This window comes from Neofelis nebulosa, chromosome 1, assembly GCF_028018385.1.
Source record: "Neofelis nebulosa isolate mNeoNeb1 chromosome 1, mNeoNeb1.pri, whole genome shotgun sequence".
In the NCBI taxonomy this organism is placed as follows: Eukaryota; Metazoa; Chordata; class Mammalia; order Carnivora; family Felidae; genus Neofelis; species Neofelis nebulosa.
The window spans coordinates 174,909,659-174,929,055 of record NC_080782.1 but is presented as its reverse complement, the minus strand read 5'-3'; the positions used below and the strand labels follow the sequence as shown (position 1 = coordinate 174,929,055).

The following is a 19,397-nucleotide window of genomic DNA, read 5'->3' as shown; positions in this document are numbered from 1 at the left end:
TCAATTTTTTAATTAATAATAAGTTCTGTTTAAAAAGATAGCGAAACATCCTTTTAAAAATTACCTTCCAAGGAAACAGGGCCTTGTAACCATGAAACAGATTGTCTAAGGAATCAACCAAGTCTAGAAGTTTTCTTCAAGTGGCTCTTTTTTTTATCCGCCTTGTTTCCGTCTTTGTGAGTGATTCTTCCCCAGCCTGGAATATTTTTCCCTTATCGATATATAACAGGGAGTAGGGGAATGGTTTATTTTTCTCAAATATTCCTTAATTCTGAATTTCCCTGAAAGACTACAGAGATATATATTGCACAAAGGGTTCTTTTCCTGCCCCCATTACTATATCGCACTTGTGAGTGGTCTGTTGGTATGCTACTGATGACAGCTTTGTGGGATCGTGTCCTCAGTAAATACTTTTTCAGCGTTCCATGCACCCAACAGTTAATACGTGCCTCCCTAGACACTAGAGATGTAAAGATGAATGAAACATGGCCTCATTCTTAAAAACTTTGCTGTGGACCCAGTTAATGCAACAGCCTTGCTCAGAAATGTGTATTAGAGATCCCATGCTAGTAGTATTCAGATGCACTGAGATTCCTTCAGATTTCAGCAAAACCATACAAACATAGTATGAGGCATATTTTATCTACATCATCAAACTCAACACTCCAAAGATACTGTTGGATGGCTATTCACAGGAAGATTTAAGTAAAACATTGTTTTTCTCTTCTAATTATTTTGTGGTTTGGACCTGTAGGAACAGTTGGTCTTTTCATTGAAATGTTTTTCATATCAATTAAGCCAAGCAGTAAGAGTTCTTACTGACTTTAATATTGAGCTAACATTTTGAAAGATAATTCATCTGGCATCCCGTGAATCTTTGTCATGAACACATTTATATAACAAGTATGAATATTTCTGGAAGTCATCTGGAAGCTCACCATAACCTAGGGTATTCATATGTTCAGTTCCTGGCTATCCACCACGAGGCAGAAAACTCAGAAAGTGTTAGTACTTGGTGCCTCTGAAGCCTGGAGAAATCCTATGCTGATCTGTCTTCTTTGGCTAACTAGCTAACCGGGGCTAGTTAGTTCAGCGGTTGAGTGGATGATGCCGATGCACTCGAGTTCAGTGTTTCAGCCTCTGCATGGACTATTTTGCTTTCAACCAAGTGCATTTCTTACTCTGGCCAGCTGGTTTTCAAGTGTCCGCCAAGGGTAAGAGCATATGGTTGGCTCAGCCAAAATCTAACATCATCTTGGAAGAGAGAAGGCAATGTGGATATTTCCTATCTGGTGAATCAGTAAAGGGAGGAACAGTATTTTTTTCTTAGAGGGTGCCTGTTGGTCAAGTACCCTATTCCTTTGGGTGAAAGTCAAATGTCTGCAAGTTGCAGGATTAACTCCCCAGTGTTGCCTACAGCATTGACTGTTACCTGGCTCAGGAAGCTAGCAATCCAGGCTTAATGGATATCTCCTCCCAGTAAGTAAGGCACAAACCAGCATTCAGCCCAAAGATATATTTGACCCACAGAGGTGTCTTCTATAATGTCAAGTAGTTGCTGAATTCCCATCCTCTTTTGGAAAACAGAAAGGCCAAGCAATGTGGAGCCCAGGTTTCTGCAGGTAGCCATTGGCTGGAGCTGACTAGCTGCTCCACCATTCCTTCCAGGCACGGGCCCTCCCATCTGCCACACTCCCTACCTGACCCACTCACTCGTGTGCATTTCCTGCCTGGGCCCCGTAGTCAGTCAGCTTAATATGCAGGGGCCCTGTCTTCTTTTTAATAAATTTGACTGCTGTTGCACTATGAAGCAAATGGTATACGCACTTCCCGGAGGATGCAGAGATTATTAAGTGGCTGCTCATAACACATTTGAGGGGAAAACAACCCATTTGATATTCTTTGGGGCCATTCATGCTTTGTCTTCAGCAAATATGTATTAGACTAATTGTATACTGGGTTCATATGGGAATAATTTAAGGATATGGATTAAGCAGAATCATCAGATTCTCAAATCTGACCACCTGAAGGAAATGCTAATTAAAAAGTAGACTCCACTGCAGCCAAGTAATATTTTTTGCATCACCGATACTCTTGTTACAACTAGAGGGTCCACCAAAGAGTTATCCCTGAGCTCATAATTTGAAATCGAGTGTGTCTTTATTTTTAAAATAGTTTTAAAATGTTTTAAATTGCCCAATATTGTGGACATCAGCTAGTCTCATTTTTGTGTGTTCTCCTTTAGTGGAAAAAGGAATTAAAAATACTTTTAAAAGTTCAAAATATTGATTTACCATACAAGATTGGCTACAATCTTATTTTAGACCCTTCTTCATCATGGTTCTCCTTCTATGAGAAGACTTAAATTTGAGAGACTGGTCTATCAGAGAGATGAACAGAAGTACATCCTGTTCAGTGTATTTGATTTCTTTCCCATCACATACCATACTGGGGTCCCCTGAGGCTGAAGCAGTGGACCTGTGACTGGGAGGAGGGGCTTCCACTGCTGTGAGCAGACAGGTGTGCAGCAGCCACTGGGAGGAGCCCTGGGTAGGATGTGGTTGCCCCACCCCCACCCCAGGGCAAGGACCAAGCAGCCCCAGGGTCCCTCAGCAATTTCTCCCCACATGGCTCCTGCGGACAGTCACTGCTGCCTCCAACACAGGGCTCCATGCTGTTTGCTCTAGACACTAGCCCACGGCCCCGCCTTTCCCTGGTTCCCAGGCTCCCACAGGGCTTCTGAGCACTGATCTCCACTGGCCCCATAAGAGGTATGGACACGTCCTTTGGAATCACTGTTTTCCCCGGTCATCGCAGACTGTCACTATACCCTGGAGGGGACTCCCGTGCCAGCAGACAGAATGAGCTAACAACTCTAACTCATGCTGGTTTGCACAAGCACTTTGTACGTCGTGCAAGCCAGTTAAAACCATTTGTGCTGCTTTTCCTGTGTGTCTGCAAAATATGACTGGCAATACTGACCTAGCTCTTAGGGCTCTGGTAAAAATCGCTCAGAGCCTCCCAGAAAATCAAGGAGGCATCTATTCAAATTACACCAAAACAACAATGATGTTTCAGAGAGGAGATTTCTGGGGAATCCAGCGTGGTAGCCAGCTCTCTGACGTGTGTGTGTGTGTGTGTGTGTGTGTGTGTGTGTGTGTATGTGTGTGTGTATGTATATATATATATATATATATATATATATATATATATATATATTCTGGCAGACCCAGGGGCCAGGGGAATTTTCGATTGCCCCTTCCAAGAAAACACAGGAGGTTGAGGAAGGAACTTTGGAGATCAGTCTCAGTTTGGGCAAGTGCAGGACAAGAAGGGTGCCACTGACAGCCAGTCTATCGAGGTCACTTTGGTGAACTGTGATTTAATTAACTGTTCTTTAAAATGGACAGGCTGAGGATTAGGACTTGTCAAAAGCCGATTCATAGCCCATGTTTCAGGGCCACGTATAAATCTGTTCTTTTAAGAATGCACATTTTGTACCTAAATTGAAATATTCAGACACCCACGGAAGGTTTTGATCCTGCTGGCCATTAAAATTACAGTGGAGATTGAAGAAGTCTTTATGTGTAGAACAAATTTTATATGTCCATATAGAATTGGTAAGAAAGAAAATCTCTGAGAAGACGCAGCAGGGAAGCATACAAAATGTACCTATTTGTCTTTATTTTAAAATTACGTTTCTTTGCTGTGAATTAAAAATATAATCTGACTGAAGAAAAACCAGATTTAAAACTAGACAGAAGAGCCCTCTTTACTTCCAAATGGCTTCCCTACACCCTACCCTCTATACTCCCTACCCTCCCCCACACACACACACTTGGCTCTTCTCTTCCCTCCAGGGGTCTCCCTCCAGCTGGAACTTGTTCTGTCCCCTCCGTGGGCCCCATGGCTTGTCGTGTCCCACATCCTATACCATCAGAAGCAGCAGTCAAATGGGCGGTAGCTGTATCAGAGGCACTCAGTTGGTAACTGTTCCTCATCTGGACTCCTGTCTGCATCCCCAGACTGTATTTCACCCCAGAGTACACTTAATTCAGATTGTACCAGCAAGCTGTATTTCTCAGGGGGGAGAAAAAGTAATAATCAAATTACATTTTCAAGAAAAATGCTACCATCCAAAAAAACGAAACACTCAAAGCTTTCTTACCTTCTAAAATCAAATCTCTTGGACTTCTTGAAGCTCACGGCTGCCAGGAGAGTTATTCATTTTTTTATACCACATACGATAGTCCACAAGTTAGCCAAAGACATGGCCAGAGTTTCCCGGTGTAGAGGCCAGGTGGCAGTAACAGCTGACAGATAGTAGCATCGGCCATTCTTGTTTATGTCTTTATCCATATAATGAATCCTATGTAAACTGAGGCGGAGGGTCCAGGCAAGCTGGGTGAGTCCAGTTAACTCTCTCAGTTAACTTCAAGGTTAATTTACAATTCCTTTAAACCCGAGTGGTTGTACATGTCTCTTTGTCAAATGTAAGTCCAAAGCGTTGCTGCGACTAATTTCTGTCATACAAATTTCCCCTTTGCTAGGCTTTCTGTAGGATACCTTCCTTTCCAGGCAGTTCAGAATATCACTCTATGTGGCAATATAGTGTCACTTAGTAAGCAAGAATGTAAATATATTCTAAAATATGTATTATTTATGTATCAGTTTAAGAAATTGCAAAATTTTGTCCCATAAATATTTTAGGGAGACTTGCTGAAGTAAAAGAATAAAGAGAAAAAGGACATGATTTGATGTCCTGGGGCACATTCTTATTTGGAAGCCTTATAGACAGCACTGAAGCTGAGGGATTAAATAGAATAATTTCTATTTAATAGTCAAGTCTCTAAATCCAAAAGTGAAGTTACAATACCACCAGCTGAATTTGGTATTAGCAACTTGCAACGGGCTCTTCAAGGATACTGTGATAATATTTACATATAAAATCATTACATCTCATTTTTATTTGTGTATCAGTGTGCCAGGACATCAGTATATAAGTATACAAGACAAGGAATGCTATTTTTCCCAGTTAATTTTAAATTCCTAGGAACTTAAAAAAAAAAAAAAACAAAGAATGAACGTATCTGAGAAGTTTTGAGTTTACATTTAGTATAAATATTTAATATAAATGAGTTCTTCCTCTATTTTTATCAATTCCATACACATCTGTATGTTCCAATAAATTAAAGGATATGGTTTATTTCATGGGAGGAATTAATTTGAGTTTGTACTATTTGCGTATATACTAAAACTGTTTTATGTAAACTGCAGGAGCACCCACTTAAAAGGAAAAAATATCCACGTGTGAATTCTAACATAATAGGATAAGAAATTATGCTTGTAGAAATAAGGCTTTAATTGGGAGTTGCATCCCAGTGTGCAGGAATATTAGCTTGGCCATAAAGAATTTTTACTGGCTTTTTCCTAAACACTCTTAGCAGTTTGATAAATAAATATTTCATTCATTGCACAAAGTTTGGTTGAAGTATTGCACAAAGAATAAATACTTTTGTTAGAACGTGTTAAAAGCTTGGCTTTTTAAATGCTTGACCTTTAGAGGACTGGGTCACCCAAGGCAAACTCCCTGTCTTTTGCAAAGGTATGAAGTTGGAAATGAGCTTGGAAATCAGACTCCTGGGACCACGATTTGCATCTGATAGTTTAGCTTTATCTGTGCTTTTGGATTTATTAAGAAAGTTTTAACTGCTTTATTAGTACATTGTCCCTTTTTCTCTTTCATTTGGGACGTTCGTACATTCTCTACTGGTTATTATATCTTGGGAACAAAATTACTTTGGATGGGAACACACCTCTGAATTTTACATGCGTGCAAATAATAGATAATACTTAATTTGTTATACATTTAAAAATGTTTATATTTAAACATTTCCCACAACTTTTCATGTACAAATGAATTCTCTGATTAGACTCCCTGATCACCTTAGCAAATACTAATTGAATGAATATGTGAACATACAAGAAAGAGATATGAGGCAAAGACTAAAAAGGAGATCGGGGTCTAAACACACTGCATGCCCACATATCCGCTATCAGAGTTTTACAGAAAATAAAATTCTGTGCATTTGCCTCACTGCTGTTTACAGCGGTCACATAGCAGCAGTGCCTAAGTATAAAAATTTTCAGCATGGAGGGTGGGGATCGTTGAAGATGACGATTGCATCAAAAGATCACAATATATCAAAATGAGAAATTGAAGAAAATTCCTATTCTCAAAGAGTAAAAAACTGAAACTCGTTATGTTCCCTCCCAGCAGGATGTCTAAAGCATGCTTGTCTTTTTCTTTAACAGATAATTCTGAAATAATCAGCAGAAACGGAATGGAATGCCAAGAATCCGCATTGAGAATAACTAAACATTGTTACTGTACATACTATCCTGTTTCCTCCTCAATAGAATTGCCACAAACTGCATGCTAAATAAAGATTTAGTTCTTCTGGACAGACCACAACTGTAAGAAGCTAGTGCTGCTATATCATATATGAGTATTAAATATGGTATGCTTAGTATATTCCAACCTAAGATAGTTAACTACCTGAGACCAGCTGTGACGTTTAAAGACATAAAGAATAAAGTTTACTTTTCAAGGGTTTCTAAACATAGTTTCTGTCCTAGGAATATTGTCTTATCTCCATAACTATAGCTGATGCAGAAAGTCCAACCAATGTACTCATTTCGATTGAGAATACTTCCAAGTTAGCAATAAGCGATTAGCATTAGTTAAAAAAAAAAAAAAATCTATTCCGAGGGCAGGTTTGATTCTAACGCCAATTACTGTCATTTCATTTACCCGCTGGATCAAAGAGTATGTTTCGCTTCTTCACAACATGAATGCTGCAGCAAAGGTGGGAAGTGAAGTAAAACGGACGCCTGTCCCGCAGGTCTAAAATTTGAATGGAAGTTCAAGCACAAGTACGGGGGACACATCAAAGTGTGGTTGTTTGGTTTGCCTGGAGATGCCGCATTGAATCATGTGATTCTAGAATAACATTAACTAGATTGAAAAAAGAAACTTTGCACGGTATGAGCTTCATACCCCACCAAACAAAGTCTTGAAGGTATTATTTTACAAGTATATTTTTAAAGTTGTTTTATAAGAGAGACTTTGTAGAAGTGCCTAGATTTTGCCAGACTTCATCCAGCTTGACCAGAATGAGAGGCCCATGCCAACAGTCTAATCGAAGGGATTAGTTTTTCAAACTCACCATCCAGTTGCCTGTTACAGAATAACTTCTAAACTAAACACCTAGTCAAACAACAAAGCTGTAGGTGAGGAGATCTGTATAATATTCTAATTTAAGTAAGTTTGAGTTTAGTCACTGAAAATTTGACTGTGACTTTAATCTAAATTACTATGTAAACAAAAAGTAGATAGTTTCACTTTTTAAAAAATCCATTACTGTTTTGCATTTCAAAAGTTGGATTAAAGGGTTGTAACTGACTACAGCATGGAAAAAAAAAATAGTTCTTTTAATTCTTTCACCTTAAAGCATATTTTATGTCTCAAAAGTATAAAAAACTTTAATACAAGTACATACATATTATATATACACATACATATATATACTATATATGGATGAAACATATTTTAATGTTGTTTACTTTTTTAAATACTTGGTTGATCTTCAAGGTAATAGCGATACAATTAAATTTTGTTCAGAAAGTTTGTTTTAAAGTTTATTTTAAGCACTATCGTACCAAATATTTCATATTTCACATTTTATATGTTGCACATAGCCTATACAGTACCTACATAGTTTTTAAATTATTGTTTAAAAAACAAAACAGCTGTTATAAATGAATATTATGTGTAATTGTTTAAAACATCCATTTTCTTTGTGAACATATTAGTGATTGAAGTATTTTGACTTTTGAGATTGAATGTAAAATATTTTAAATTTTGGCATCACTGCCTGTTCTGAGAACTGGATGCACCAACCATATCATTTTCGTTTGAGCAAAAAGAAATCCGCCATTTTACTTAATGTTGGTCAAAGTCTAATGACTCTCTTTCTATTGTAGATTTGATAACCCCATCAAAAGAAAATCACATTCTAAGTGTAATCTTACATAGTGCTTGTATCGTTGCATTTGTTTTAATTTGTGGGAAAGTATTGTATCTAACTTGTATTTCTTTGGTAGTTTCATCTTTATGTATTATCGATATTTGTAATTTTCTCAACTATAACAATGTAGTTATGCTACAACTTGCCTGAAACATTCAAACTTGTTTCATTTTTCATTTCTTTTTTTTTCTTTGTTATTTCACTTAAACTCATTGAAAGCATAGTATGCGTTACTAAAAGGTCAATTACAGGAATCACTGAAATATTTTTGTAGACTAATTGTTGTAACATTGTCTTTCTTTCTTTTGTTTCATGATTTTGATTTTTAAAATTATTAGCACACAGCTATTTTCAGCCCTTTAATAATGCAGCATCAAAAACATCACCTGTATCCCCAAATGAATATAGAAGACTGTATTTTTACTATGATATCCATTTTCCAGAATTGTGATTATAATATGCAAAGAGTCATAAATATGCCATTTACAATAAGGAGGAGGCAAGGCAAATGCATAGATGTACAAATATATGTACAACAGATTTTGCTTTTTATTTATTTATAATGTAATTTTATAGAATAATTCCGGGATTTGAGAGGATCTAAAACTATTTTTCTGTATAAATATTATTTGCCAAAAGTTTGTTTATATTCAGAAGTCTGACTATGATGAATAAATCTTAAATGCTTTGTTTAATTACAAAAATAAAATCACCAATGTCCAAGACACGAAGATAGCAACTCAACAAATACTGTAGTTAAGAGACGAACTCACCACTTGTATGGGAACTACATTTCACTCTTGGTTTTCAGGATATAACAGCACTTCACCGAAATATTCTTTCAGCCATACCACTGGTAACATTTCTACTAAATCTTTCTGTACCACTTAAAGAATTCCCTCATTCATTACCTTACAGTGTAAACAGGAGTCTAATTTGTATCAACTCTATGTTTTGGTTGTAATATTCAGTTCACTCACCCAATGTACAACCAATGAAATAAAAGAAGCATTTAAAAGCATTTCTAGTCTTGCTCCTTTTTGTGTGGAGACAGACTGGTAATTAGCCAAACAAAACAGTCTCCACAATCGCACAGAAAACATTTGGGGACTTCAAAGAAGAGCAAGCTCTGGTCTTCAGATGGGAGACTGACAGGTTTTGCTTTTAACTTTGGTTTTTTAACCGTAAGGAAAGCAATTTAAAGGGATCACTTTGGAAGTTCTTTTAGTATTCCTTGAAACTAAAATAAACAGTAAATTCCCAGCAGTGCTATTTATTGTTTATTTTACCCAAGGGATACAGGAGTGCTGATGCGTACAGGCACCTGTACCCCCAATGTTTAGAGCAGCACTTTCAACAATAGCCAAATTATGGAAAGAGCCGAACTGTCCATGAACTGACAAATGGATAAAGAAGTTGTGGTTTATATACACAATGGAATACTACTTGCCAATGAGAAAGAATGAAATCTGGCCTTTTGTAGCAACGTGGATGGAACTGGAGAGTGTTATGCTAAGTGAAATAAGTCATACAGAGAAAGACAGATACCATATGTTTTCACTCTTATGTGGATCCTGAGAAACTTAACAGAAGACCATGGGGGAGGGGAAGGGGGAAAAAAAGTTAGAGAGGGAGGGAGCCAAACCATAAGAGACTCTTAAAAACTGAGAACAAACTGAGGGCTGATGGGGGGTGGGAGAGTGGGGAGGGTGGGTGATGGGTATTGAGGAGGGCACCTGTTGGGAGGAGCACTGGGTGTTGTGTGGAAACAAATTTGACAATACATTTCATATTTAAAAAAATTAAAAAATAATAAAGTAAGCAATAAATCCCACCACTGAGCCCTCTTCTTCAGGATTCTGCCTGATAATGAAGAGAACTGCAGCCACCAAATGGGAACAAAATATCAGTTTCATTAAGACAAGGAAGTGCCCATTAATCCACAAGACAGGCTTCTGGTGAGAGCCTGACTGGACAACAGGCTCAGCCCCGTGGCTGCAGAGGCACAATGGTGAGTCCTGTTCCATATGGACATCCTGGCCAGGTGGGCTAAGGAGAGGACAGAAACTTAGCATGACACCTGAGGCCAGGTGTTCAACAAAGAGAGTTCCCCCAAGAGGTGGTGGGTACCTTCTCCCATTTCTCCTTCCTCAGCCCTTTGGGGCCCACAGTATTTCTCAAGGAGGGCGGTATTAGCTATTGGGTTGAAACAGTCCTTGTCATGCTGAGTTTGGCAGAAATCACCTCCTCTATGTGCCAGGGCAGGAACGGGGGGAAGACAAGAACGTTTGCTCCACAGCAGGTTTGAAGCTTCAGCCCTCTGAGTGGTTATGAAAGCCCTTACAGGGAAGAGTAGGAAACAATCAGCAGCACATCAGGCAGATGCAAAATAAAATCACCTGTATTTTTAAACTGTGCCATCGGGATTTCCATGGGTAAAAAATACTTTCACACCTTTGTGGATGTTGGAAAAACTGGCTACCTGTCTGGACGAGCAATGTTTTCACTGTAATGCAGAAAAAAGCTGCTATCATATCAGTCACGCATTACAAGAAAACATTCTCGGTTAATAGTTAAGTTCAAGGTATCGACTTTAGAGAACAAGTTATTTTAAAGGAAAGATCTAAGACAAACTGTACTTAAAATTTTCACACCTGGGTTTATAAAGTGTCATTTCCATCAGTAGACTGACTTTTTATGGTACTGCATCAAAATCAAAAGTGAAACTTAAATGGGAGAGAGCAAGGCTAGTTCATCCCCTCCGCATAGAAAATATTTCAATATAAAAATATCCGTTATTCTATACTTATCTGCCAATAGAAAAAGCGTCATTTCAGTTTGGGGTGGGGGCAAATTAAAAATAATGCTTCAAACACAAAAATATACTCTCTTATTTTTTTTAAGTCTTTTTTTTTTAATGTTTATTTATTCTTGAGGGAGAGACAGAGTGTGAGCGGGAGAGGGGCAGAGAGATAAGAAGACAGAATCCGAAGTGGGCTCCAGGCTCTGAGCTGTCAGCACAGAGCCCGACACGGGGCTCGAACAAGCCAAGAGCTCATGACCTGAGCCAAAGTCAGCCGCTCAACCGACTGAGCCACCCAGGTGCCCCGGCTCTTTTGTTATTAATTCAAGTTCTTTCACAGCACTTTCAACACTTTAGGGGCAGCAGGGCAAACCAAAATGTAGTTCAATATTCTAATATTTGTGGGAATAAAGATACTAGCTTGCTAAAAAAAATGATTTCTTCTTCCCCCAAAACATCCTAGTGTGTCTGCCATATTAGGCTATTATTGTTGTTGGACCAGTCTGTCTCCACAGAAATGACTGAGTCACTATGACTAAGTACGATTTATACGTACAAAGCTTCCCTACATGCTCCTGGTGGAGGAGGTGGGTGGCAGGAATGGAGAATGGGTGGAATTGAGAACGTTCACTAGGGACCTATTTATGTGCTAAGTCCTAAGCTAAGCGGTCTATATAGGTTTCTAACAAGCCCACCCTGTGCCATTGAACAGAACTACTAATAACTGATATGTAAATTCCGACTACTTACAAAGATTCCTACTCAAGGTGTACAGAAGATTCTGCTGTGAGAGTAGCTTCACTCTGGATCAACACTGCTTTTTGGCGTCTGTGCGATCTAGTTTGACTAGATCTACAGCTCGGCCAAAAACTTCGGCTTGGGTCATTTCAATGGCGTGTGGCCTGGGTGTCTCCCTCTCATTCAGCTATTTTGAAAAGTAACTGCACCCCCCTTTTGAGGCGCCCCGCTATCCACCCCCTCCCCCAGTGTAAATGTCACATGTGCTACTGGGCCTGTAGTTTCATCAAACCATTCAGGTATCTCCTCCACATTTGGTGAAAACCCATCTAACCGTTTTCATGAAATAAGGTATAACCAGGCAGTAACTCTGCCTTGTTCACATATGCTTTACACACTCCTTAGCATTAGGAAGGAGCTATTATACCCGTCAAGTAGACAAGAAATCAAGACGCATAAAAATTAAGTAACTCTTTTGAGGTGACTCAGAGCAGCAGAACTCTGAAACCCTGGCTCGTCCTGACTCCACAGTCAGGTTGACATGAGGTTTATTTGGAGCACCCTTCCGGTCAAAATTTCATAAAAGAATCAGACTAAAGCCTCCATCCAGGCTTAAGGTAAAACTATAATAAGAACCCTTTACTAGGTTATATAAACTAGTTTTCTTTCCTGTCACAAGAATATGATTTATGAAATATTTTGAAGCGATGGCTGCACAGTACTATTGTAGATTTGGGATGGAGCCTCATTCTTGATTAGGACCAGAGGTGGGGCGCCTGGGTGGCTCAGTCGGTTGAGCATCCGACTTTGGCTCAGGTCATGATCTAGCGGTCCGTGGGTTCGAGCCCCACGTGGGGCTCCCTGCTGACAGCTCAGAGTCTGGAGCCTGCTTCTGATTCTGTGTCTCCCTCTCTCTCTGCCCCTCCCCCGCTCACACTCTGTCCCTCTCTCTCTCAATAATAAATAAATGTTTAAAAAAATTAAAAAAAAAAACAACAGCAAAAGCATAGAAGGTTATGGGGTTTTCTTTTTTTCGTTCTTCCCCTTTTTGTTTTAAGAGACATAAATAAAGAAAAGAACAGAGGTGCCTGGGTGGCTCAGTCGATTAAGTGTCCAACTTCGGCTCAGGTCATGATCTCATGGTTCGTGAGTTCCAACCCCATGTTGGGCTCTGTGCTGACAGCTTGGAGCCTGGAGCCTGGAGCCTGCTTGGGCTTCTGTGTCTCCCTGTCTCTCTGCCCCTCCCCCGCTCATGCTCTTTCTCTCTCTCTCTCTCTCTCTCTCTCTCTCTCTCTCTCTCTCTCTCAAAAATAAATAAACATAAAAAAGGCAATGTTAGGAACAGAGGCTCCTGGGAGGAATGTTACATTGTACCACCTCTCCAGTGTTATTCCCCACTCCCCCCTCCTTTTTTCATCAAGCTTCCATACGTTTCTCTTGAAATCAAAAATAATGAAAGCCATTGCTCATTTTCTCAATAAAGACATGTCATTAGGGGCGCCTGGGTGGCTCAGTCGGTTAAGCATCCGACTTCAGCTCAGGTCACGATCTCGCAGTCTGTGAGTTCGAGCCCCGCATCGGGCTCTGGGCTGATGGCTCAGAGCCTGGAGCCTGCCTCCAATTCTGTGTCTCCCTCTCTCTCTGCCCCTCCCCCATTCATGCTCTGTCTCTCCCTGTCTCAAAAAAATAAATAAACGTTAAAAAAAAAAAAAAGACATGTCATTAAATCATGATGGGGCAGCCCCTGGAAAGAACGAATTTCTGGACAAAGGTCACACAGAGGTCACATAGCCCTAAAATCCAACCTGAGTCCAGACAGTCTGAGGAGTTAGGTTTTGGTGGTGTTCCTCTCTCTGGTAACTTTACTAGGGTTTTCCCAGGACTTTGGTTTATATAAACAGAGGAAGAAGTTTATTTACCAGGCCTCATGTGTAAACTAAGATGATCTAAATTAGGGAAGTCTAACTCTTCCTTTGCTAGAGAAGCCTTCCTTCAAACAAAACGTTCCCCCACAGAAGTTCTAGGGCAAGACAGGAGTGACGTGCTCTAATTGCGAGGGGCTCTCCCCTGCTGAGCTGCGGCTTCTGGTCAACTTGGCAGTGCAGAGCTGGAGACCCACTCACTTAACTAGAAAACCTGTCGTTTTAGACAGGGAGAGAAGTACATCAGCACGACAGCTTAGGAGACCTGCCTCCCAGGCTCTAAAGATGTCTTAGCAAACTGATAGGATATATACAGAAAGAACAAACACGCTACAGATTAGATATACATTCAACTCTCCCTCTCTCTCTCTCTCTCTCTCTCTCTCACACACACACACACACACACACATTTATATGGAGAACAAACTAAACACTTGTTATCCATAAACACAAAGTTGAGGATGTTTCAGTTCTGCACAAAGGGAAGATCAGGCTCTGTGCTTCCTAAGAGTCGAAGTTAAGACTCTTAGGTTAAGAGCAAAGTTTCCAGTCATGTTGCCCAAGGTGGACTCTTAACTCTGCTTCCTTACATCCTCCAAGCTTCAGTGTTTTTCATCAGTACACTGGGGCTGACAATAGGGTCTACCTCACCAGGACATTGTAAGGATTAAATAAAAGAATACACACTGACCGCAGAACAGAGCCTGTCACGTAGCGGACTCTTCAGTGAATGTTAGTGACTGTTCTTAAAATAATATTAAAATAGGCTCTTGTGTTTCCCCGTAAATATTTATTTCCTCGCCCTATCCAAACAACTCTTGGCAACTAAGAGGCACCTTTGGTATTTCGTCGATGACAATTAATGTCAAGAGCTGACAGGCAAATTATAGAGACTTTATAATAACAAATAATGAACCGCATTATTTCTGTGGAAGCCTACAATTACTTCCATTCAACAAATGCTCACTGAGCCCTGACTAAGCACTGTTAAGCTGTTCAAGGGATGTGAACATAAGCAAAGTCCCATCCCTACCCTCAAGAAGCTTCCCGTGTGGCGGAAGGGGAAAAATAAACCTGTGAGCAGCAGAGGAAGGATGCGGCACACTGGATTAGTTTCCCAGGGCTAACAAAACAAACACCACAGAGAGCCGCGTACAACAGAAATGTGTTCTCTCCCAGTTCTGGAAGCTTTCTGCCTCCTGAATTCCCGCTCCTTTGCCGGAAATGTTTGTCTTCTCCCTCTGGACATGACAGAATCATTGACCAACTGGAATTTCATGAACTAACGAGAGCTGCCTTGGCCAGCATCTGCCCCCTTCCCCAGCATGGCCTTTGTCCAGTTGATTGATGGAGTTCACAGGCCCAACTTTGCCCAACTGAGTCAGCAGTGAAGGCTCACCCCCTGCTGCCCATGGGGCGGGCTGAGGCCTTTGTTGAGACTGTCTCACAGCCCAACTTCTTCCTCTGCTCAATCCTGCTCCCTTCCCCTCCACATGGGGTTGGACTCTCCACCTCATAGTCTGCTTCTCAGGGAACCCAAACTTTGATACCGAAACAAATCTACCATTGATTAGTTCCATTATGCAAGCATTTGATTTCCTTTTAAACTGAGGCCAGAAATATATCTAAAGTCACGATTTGATTATTTTTGACAAATTATTTGCTTATAAAAGTGTCTTGCCTGAGAGAGTACCAAATTAATCATAGAAGAAAAAGGAGAATGATAAGAAAGAAGTGAAAACTGAAGATTTTCTAGTATGTATTCCAAAACACGATAAAATTTCACATACTGTAAGGGGAAATACAGCTTTTATATTAAAAAGACACCAGTGAAAGTCAGGTTTAACTTGGTCCAAATTTTTACTCTTAATCTTTTATATTCCTTTTATATGTCAATTCTTGTTTGAAAAGAAACCAGAAAAATGATCCAATTAGTTCTTATGAAAGCCAAGCATCTTCATATAAGGTTAAAACAAAGCGTGCTGAGTTTGCATTTGACAACTACAATCCTAGAGCCAGATTCAGCTATAAAACGTAAAGAACATAAAACTCCAGAATGTGGCCTGCTCAACCCATCAAAGCCATTTCAAAGCTAATGGAAGTGACTCTTCTATATCATTCATAGCATTTGCAAGTTGAAGTGGGTCACACTTGGGAATTAATAGTTGATATGCACTATTGATGATGAAAATCTCCACTGAGACAGCAAGGAGTAATTAAAGCATATACACATAATCAATATTGAGATTATCCCAACTCCTCCAAAAGTCATCAACACATTTCAAGTAAAAACCACGTATTTGGTGGGTTTGCTCTGGCAAATATCTTTACAGAGATCAGTTGATATATTTAGTGCCTGACTAGCTAAAAACATGGGGACTTTAACTTTCATATATTCTACTCACAGGAGCCATGGCGGGAGACAGGAAATTGGGTCAGTGTGGTAGCCCTTTGCTGAGCATTGGTCGGGACTAACACTAACCACACTTCATCCTGTGACATTAAAAGGCAGCATAGCATTGTGGGTAAGAGCGTGGCGTTGGTAGCCCAGCAAGCTGTGTTCAAATCCTGGCTCTCCACTTTCCGTCTGTGTGACCCTCAGTGAGGGCGTGAACTCCTCATTCTGTCTTCCTTGTCCGTGAAAAGGAGCTGATAACAGGAGTATCGAGCACATAAGGGGACAATGAGAAGCAGGTGAGTTAATATACACAAAACTCCTAGAGGTGCGCCTGGAACCTAAAAGCACTAGTTAGCTTTGAAAACCAAATCAAACTTGAAAAAGTCAGCCAACTGAAAGGAGCCTCTCTCTATGTGTAGCATTTCTCCAGCAAGACAGTCTCTCCCTGGTGCTCCTGGCAAACTGACTGGGAGAGCGTGGTTGCCTCCCAGCGGAATGAGGTAAACCAGCGTGGCCGGTCATCGGACACTGGCTGAGCTCAGTGGACAGCTCCTCTTATTTTATATCTCACAGTAATGAAGCTTCCAGAGACTTGCATTTCTGGGGGCACAACAGAATAAATACAATGAATGAGTCCCTGGTGGAAAATAACAAAGACAGAGAAATAAAATATTAAAAACATCTCTTTGCACTATGGAGCTATCAAGAAAGTAAGAAATGCTGAAAGGCAAATAAAAAAAAAAAAAAGGGACGACTTTCCTGTGAGCTAGCACCAAATCTACCCTTTGCCTGGTGGCACGTGCCCAAACTCCAGTGAACTGGCATCTCCACGTGGCCCAGGAGAACAAAAGCAAGGCTGGACCTGTTCTGCCAGAGAGTGGGCAGAAGCCAGAGCCCCAGGGCCTACCTTTGGGGCTGGATTAATGTTCTCTCACCTGCCTCGGGCACCAGAGAAACCAGTAAGCAAGGTAAAGAATATTGTTAATGTAGGGGCACCGAGTGGCTCAGTATGCTAAGTATCTGACTTTGGCTCAGGTCATGATCTCTCAGTTCATGGGTTTGAGCCCCACGTTGGGCTCTGTGCTGACAGATCAGAACCTGGAACCTGCTTCCAATTCTGTGTCTCCTTTCCTCTCTCTGCCCCTCCCCCCCCAGTGTGTGTTCTCTCTCTCTCTCTCTCTCTCTCAAAAATAAATAAAACATTAAAAAAATGTTTTAAATAAAATTGTTAATGTAATATCTTTAAAAATCCAAACAATGGAAAAAGCCCATGATGAACAAAATAGCAAAACCATGAACAAAGACTGTTGCTATTTGTTTGACTTGCTGCCCAGTGTCACTGTGCACGGGAAACTGCCCTTTCTAACCCGGCGCCGGTCCCCTACCCCCCAACCCCAAAGTGGGTTTGTGAAGGTAGTCGCTGGCCTGACATCAGATTGGGCCACATGGGCTCTATATGTAGTCATGTTTTTCGATTGTTGAACTTTCATTAACTTTTTTCCCTTGGTCCACAATGTGAGAGGCTATTTTAATATACATACATATATATATATATATATATATATATATATATATATATATATATATATATAAAAAATATATTGCATATATATAGAATATGAGAGGATATCTTGAAAATTGCACACATTCTTCCTTTTGCTTCAGGCTCCAAGAAGGGCTCTACAGGGAACTGCAATCTGGCTGTGTTTGAGTGATTGTTTGAATGATTGAAAATACAATCAATGGACTTAGGAGGCAGTAAATTCTGTTCTAAGATACAGAGAGAAGGAACATTGTCATGAAAACAAGATTTTCCCTATTATACATTTACTATTCTATTTACTGTTCTCTGTTTACTATTTTCTTCTATAGAATTTTTTGAAAGTCCTGATCAATACCCGTGGGAATTGATTTTACCACCCACAGTTTGAAAGACAGTATTCTAGGGTAACTACTAAGGGTAACCATGGCAAGTATAACTTTCAAATGGAAAAAAAAGTTGAGAAAAATAAAATTAAGCAATCCATAAGAAGGTGAGAAAGGAGAAATAAAAAGAGAGAAGCTATAAAAAGAAAATACATAGAAGTCACAAAATATGATAATAGAAATAAATATGTCATTAATGATAATAAATATAACTTATTAATATGTTATTAGTATATATTATTATTGCCAGACTGGATTATTTTTAAATCTAGGTATGATTTTTACAATAAACATATCAAAAACATAAACACACAGAAAGTTGGAAAATCAAAAAATGAAAGAGCGGGTGTTAGGAAAAAGGAACCAAAAGAACACTGGTATAACTACATCGATATCAGATAAAATAAAATTTAAAGCCAAAGCAATACTAGAGATTTTAAAAGGTCACTTTCTAATGATCAAAGGATCAATTCACCAGAAAAATCGGTTCTATACCAGTATGCACATAAAAACATGAATGCAAACTATATAAGCAAAAATTGATAGAACTATGAAAGATCTCATCATGGTAGGAAATTTAATATATCTGCTTAGTAATTAATTGATCAAGCAAGATCAAGTACATGAGGAAATACCTGAAATATCTAAATAACACTATCAATATGCTTGTTCTAATAAACACAGAACTCAAAAATTAAGTAATATGAATTATCTTCTTGCACATAGGAAATATTTACAGAAACTCACTCTGTGCCAGGCTATTAATGCAGGTCTCAGTAATAAATCACAAGTGTTGTGCATCCAATCACATTTTTTCTGATAAAAAAAAATGCAGCTGTTAGAAATTAATGATAAAATAATGAGAAATTCTATTTGCTTAGAAATATAAAAATAGTCCTCTGAGCGAAAGCATAAATGGAAATTAGAAAACACTGAGCAGAACAATAATGAAATAAACACACACTTTAAAGGTACAAATAAAATTATAAAGGAAAATGTATACCCTTAAATAGTTATGTTATGAAAGAAAGGCCCCAGGTTTATAAATCAACATCCAAATTAAGAAGTTAGAAAAAAAAAAGCAATGAAAGTCCCTAAAACACATAAAGAAGAGAATAATAAATATAAGACAAATTTTCTCTAAAATAGAAAAAAAAGCTATAATATAGAGAATCAGGAAATCAAATATGCAGCTACCAGAAAAGAATAATTCAACAGACAAACCTTTGAAATTATTAGTCAAGCAAACAGAGAGAGAAGGCATAAATAAAGAATATAATGGTGAAATGGCATAAATGAAATCACAGTGCAGGCTAACAGGATAGTAAACAGATCACACACACAGTTTATGCCAATACAATCCCTGGAAAGCACAAATTACCAAAATTCCTCCAAAAAGAAATGGAAAATAAAAGTAGATTCTATAATCTACTGGTCAATCAAAATAATTGAGTCAGTGTTAAAAAAAAAAAAAGCCAATTACTCATACACACCCATGCACACACATCATTAGGCACAGC

The 19,397-nt window shown here is 39.2% G+C and overlaps 1 protein-coding gene and 1 long non-coding RNA gene across 13 annotated transcripts in view; one reads left to right on the top strand and one right to left on the bottom strand.

Annotated features, from left to right (window-relative positions):
• Positions 1–9,111, top strand: part of MBNL2 (muscleblind like splicing regulator 2) — a 158,610-nt gene extending 149,499 nt beyond the window's left edge. For 5 of the 10 annotated variants that reach the window (XM_058681623.1, XM_058681559.1, XM_058681576.1 and 2 more), the window contains one exon: positions 6,316–9,111. In XM_058681623.1, the coding sequence (XP_058537606.1) occupies positions 6,316–6,443 (128 nt within the window). In that variant the 3' untranslated portion in view covers positions 6,444–9,111. The remainder of the gene's footprint in view (positions 1–6,315) is intronic. The other 5 variants (XM_058681632.1, XM_058681570.1, XM_058681586.1 and 2 more) reach the window with 1 other exon arrangement.
• Positions 1–19,397, bottom strand: part of LOC131483476 (uncharacterized) — a 167,263-nt gene that overhangs the window by 114,644 nt on the left and 33,222 nt on the right. The gene's annotated exons all lie outside the window — the stretch shown is intronic.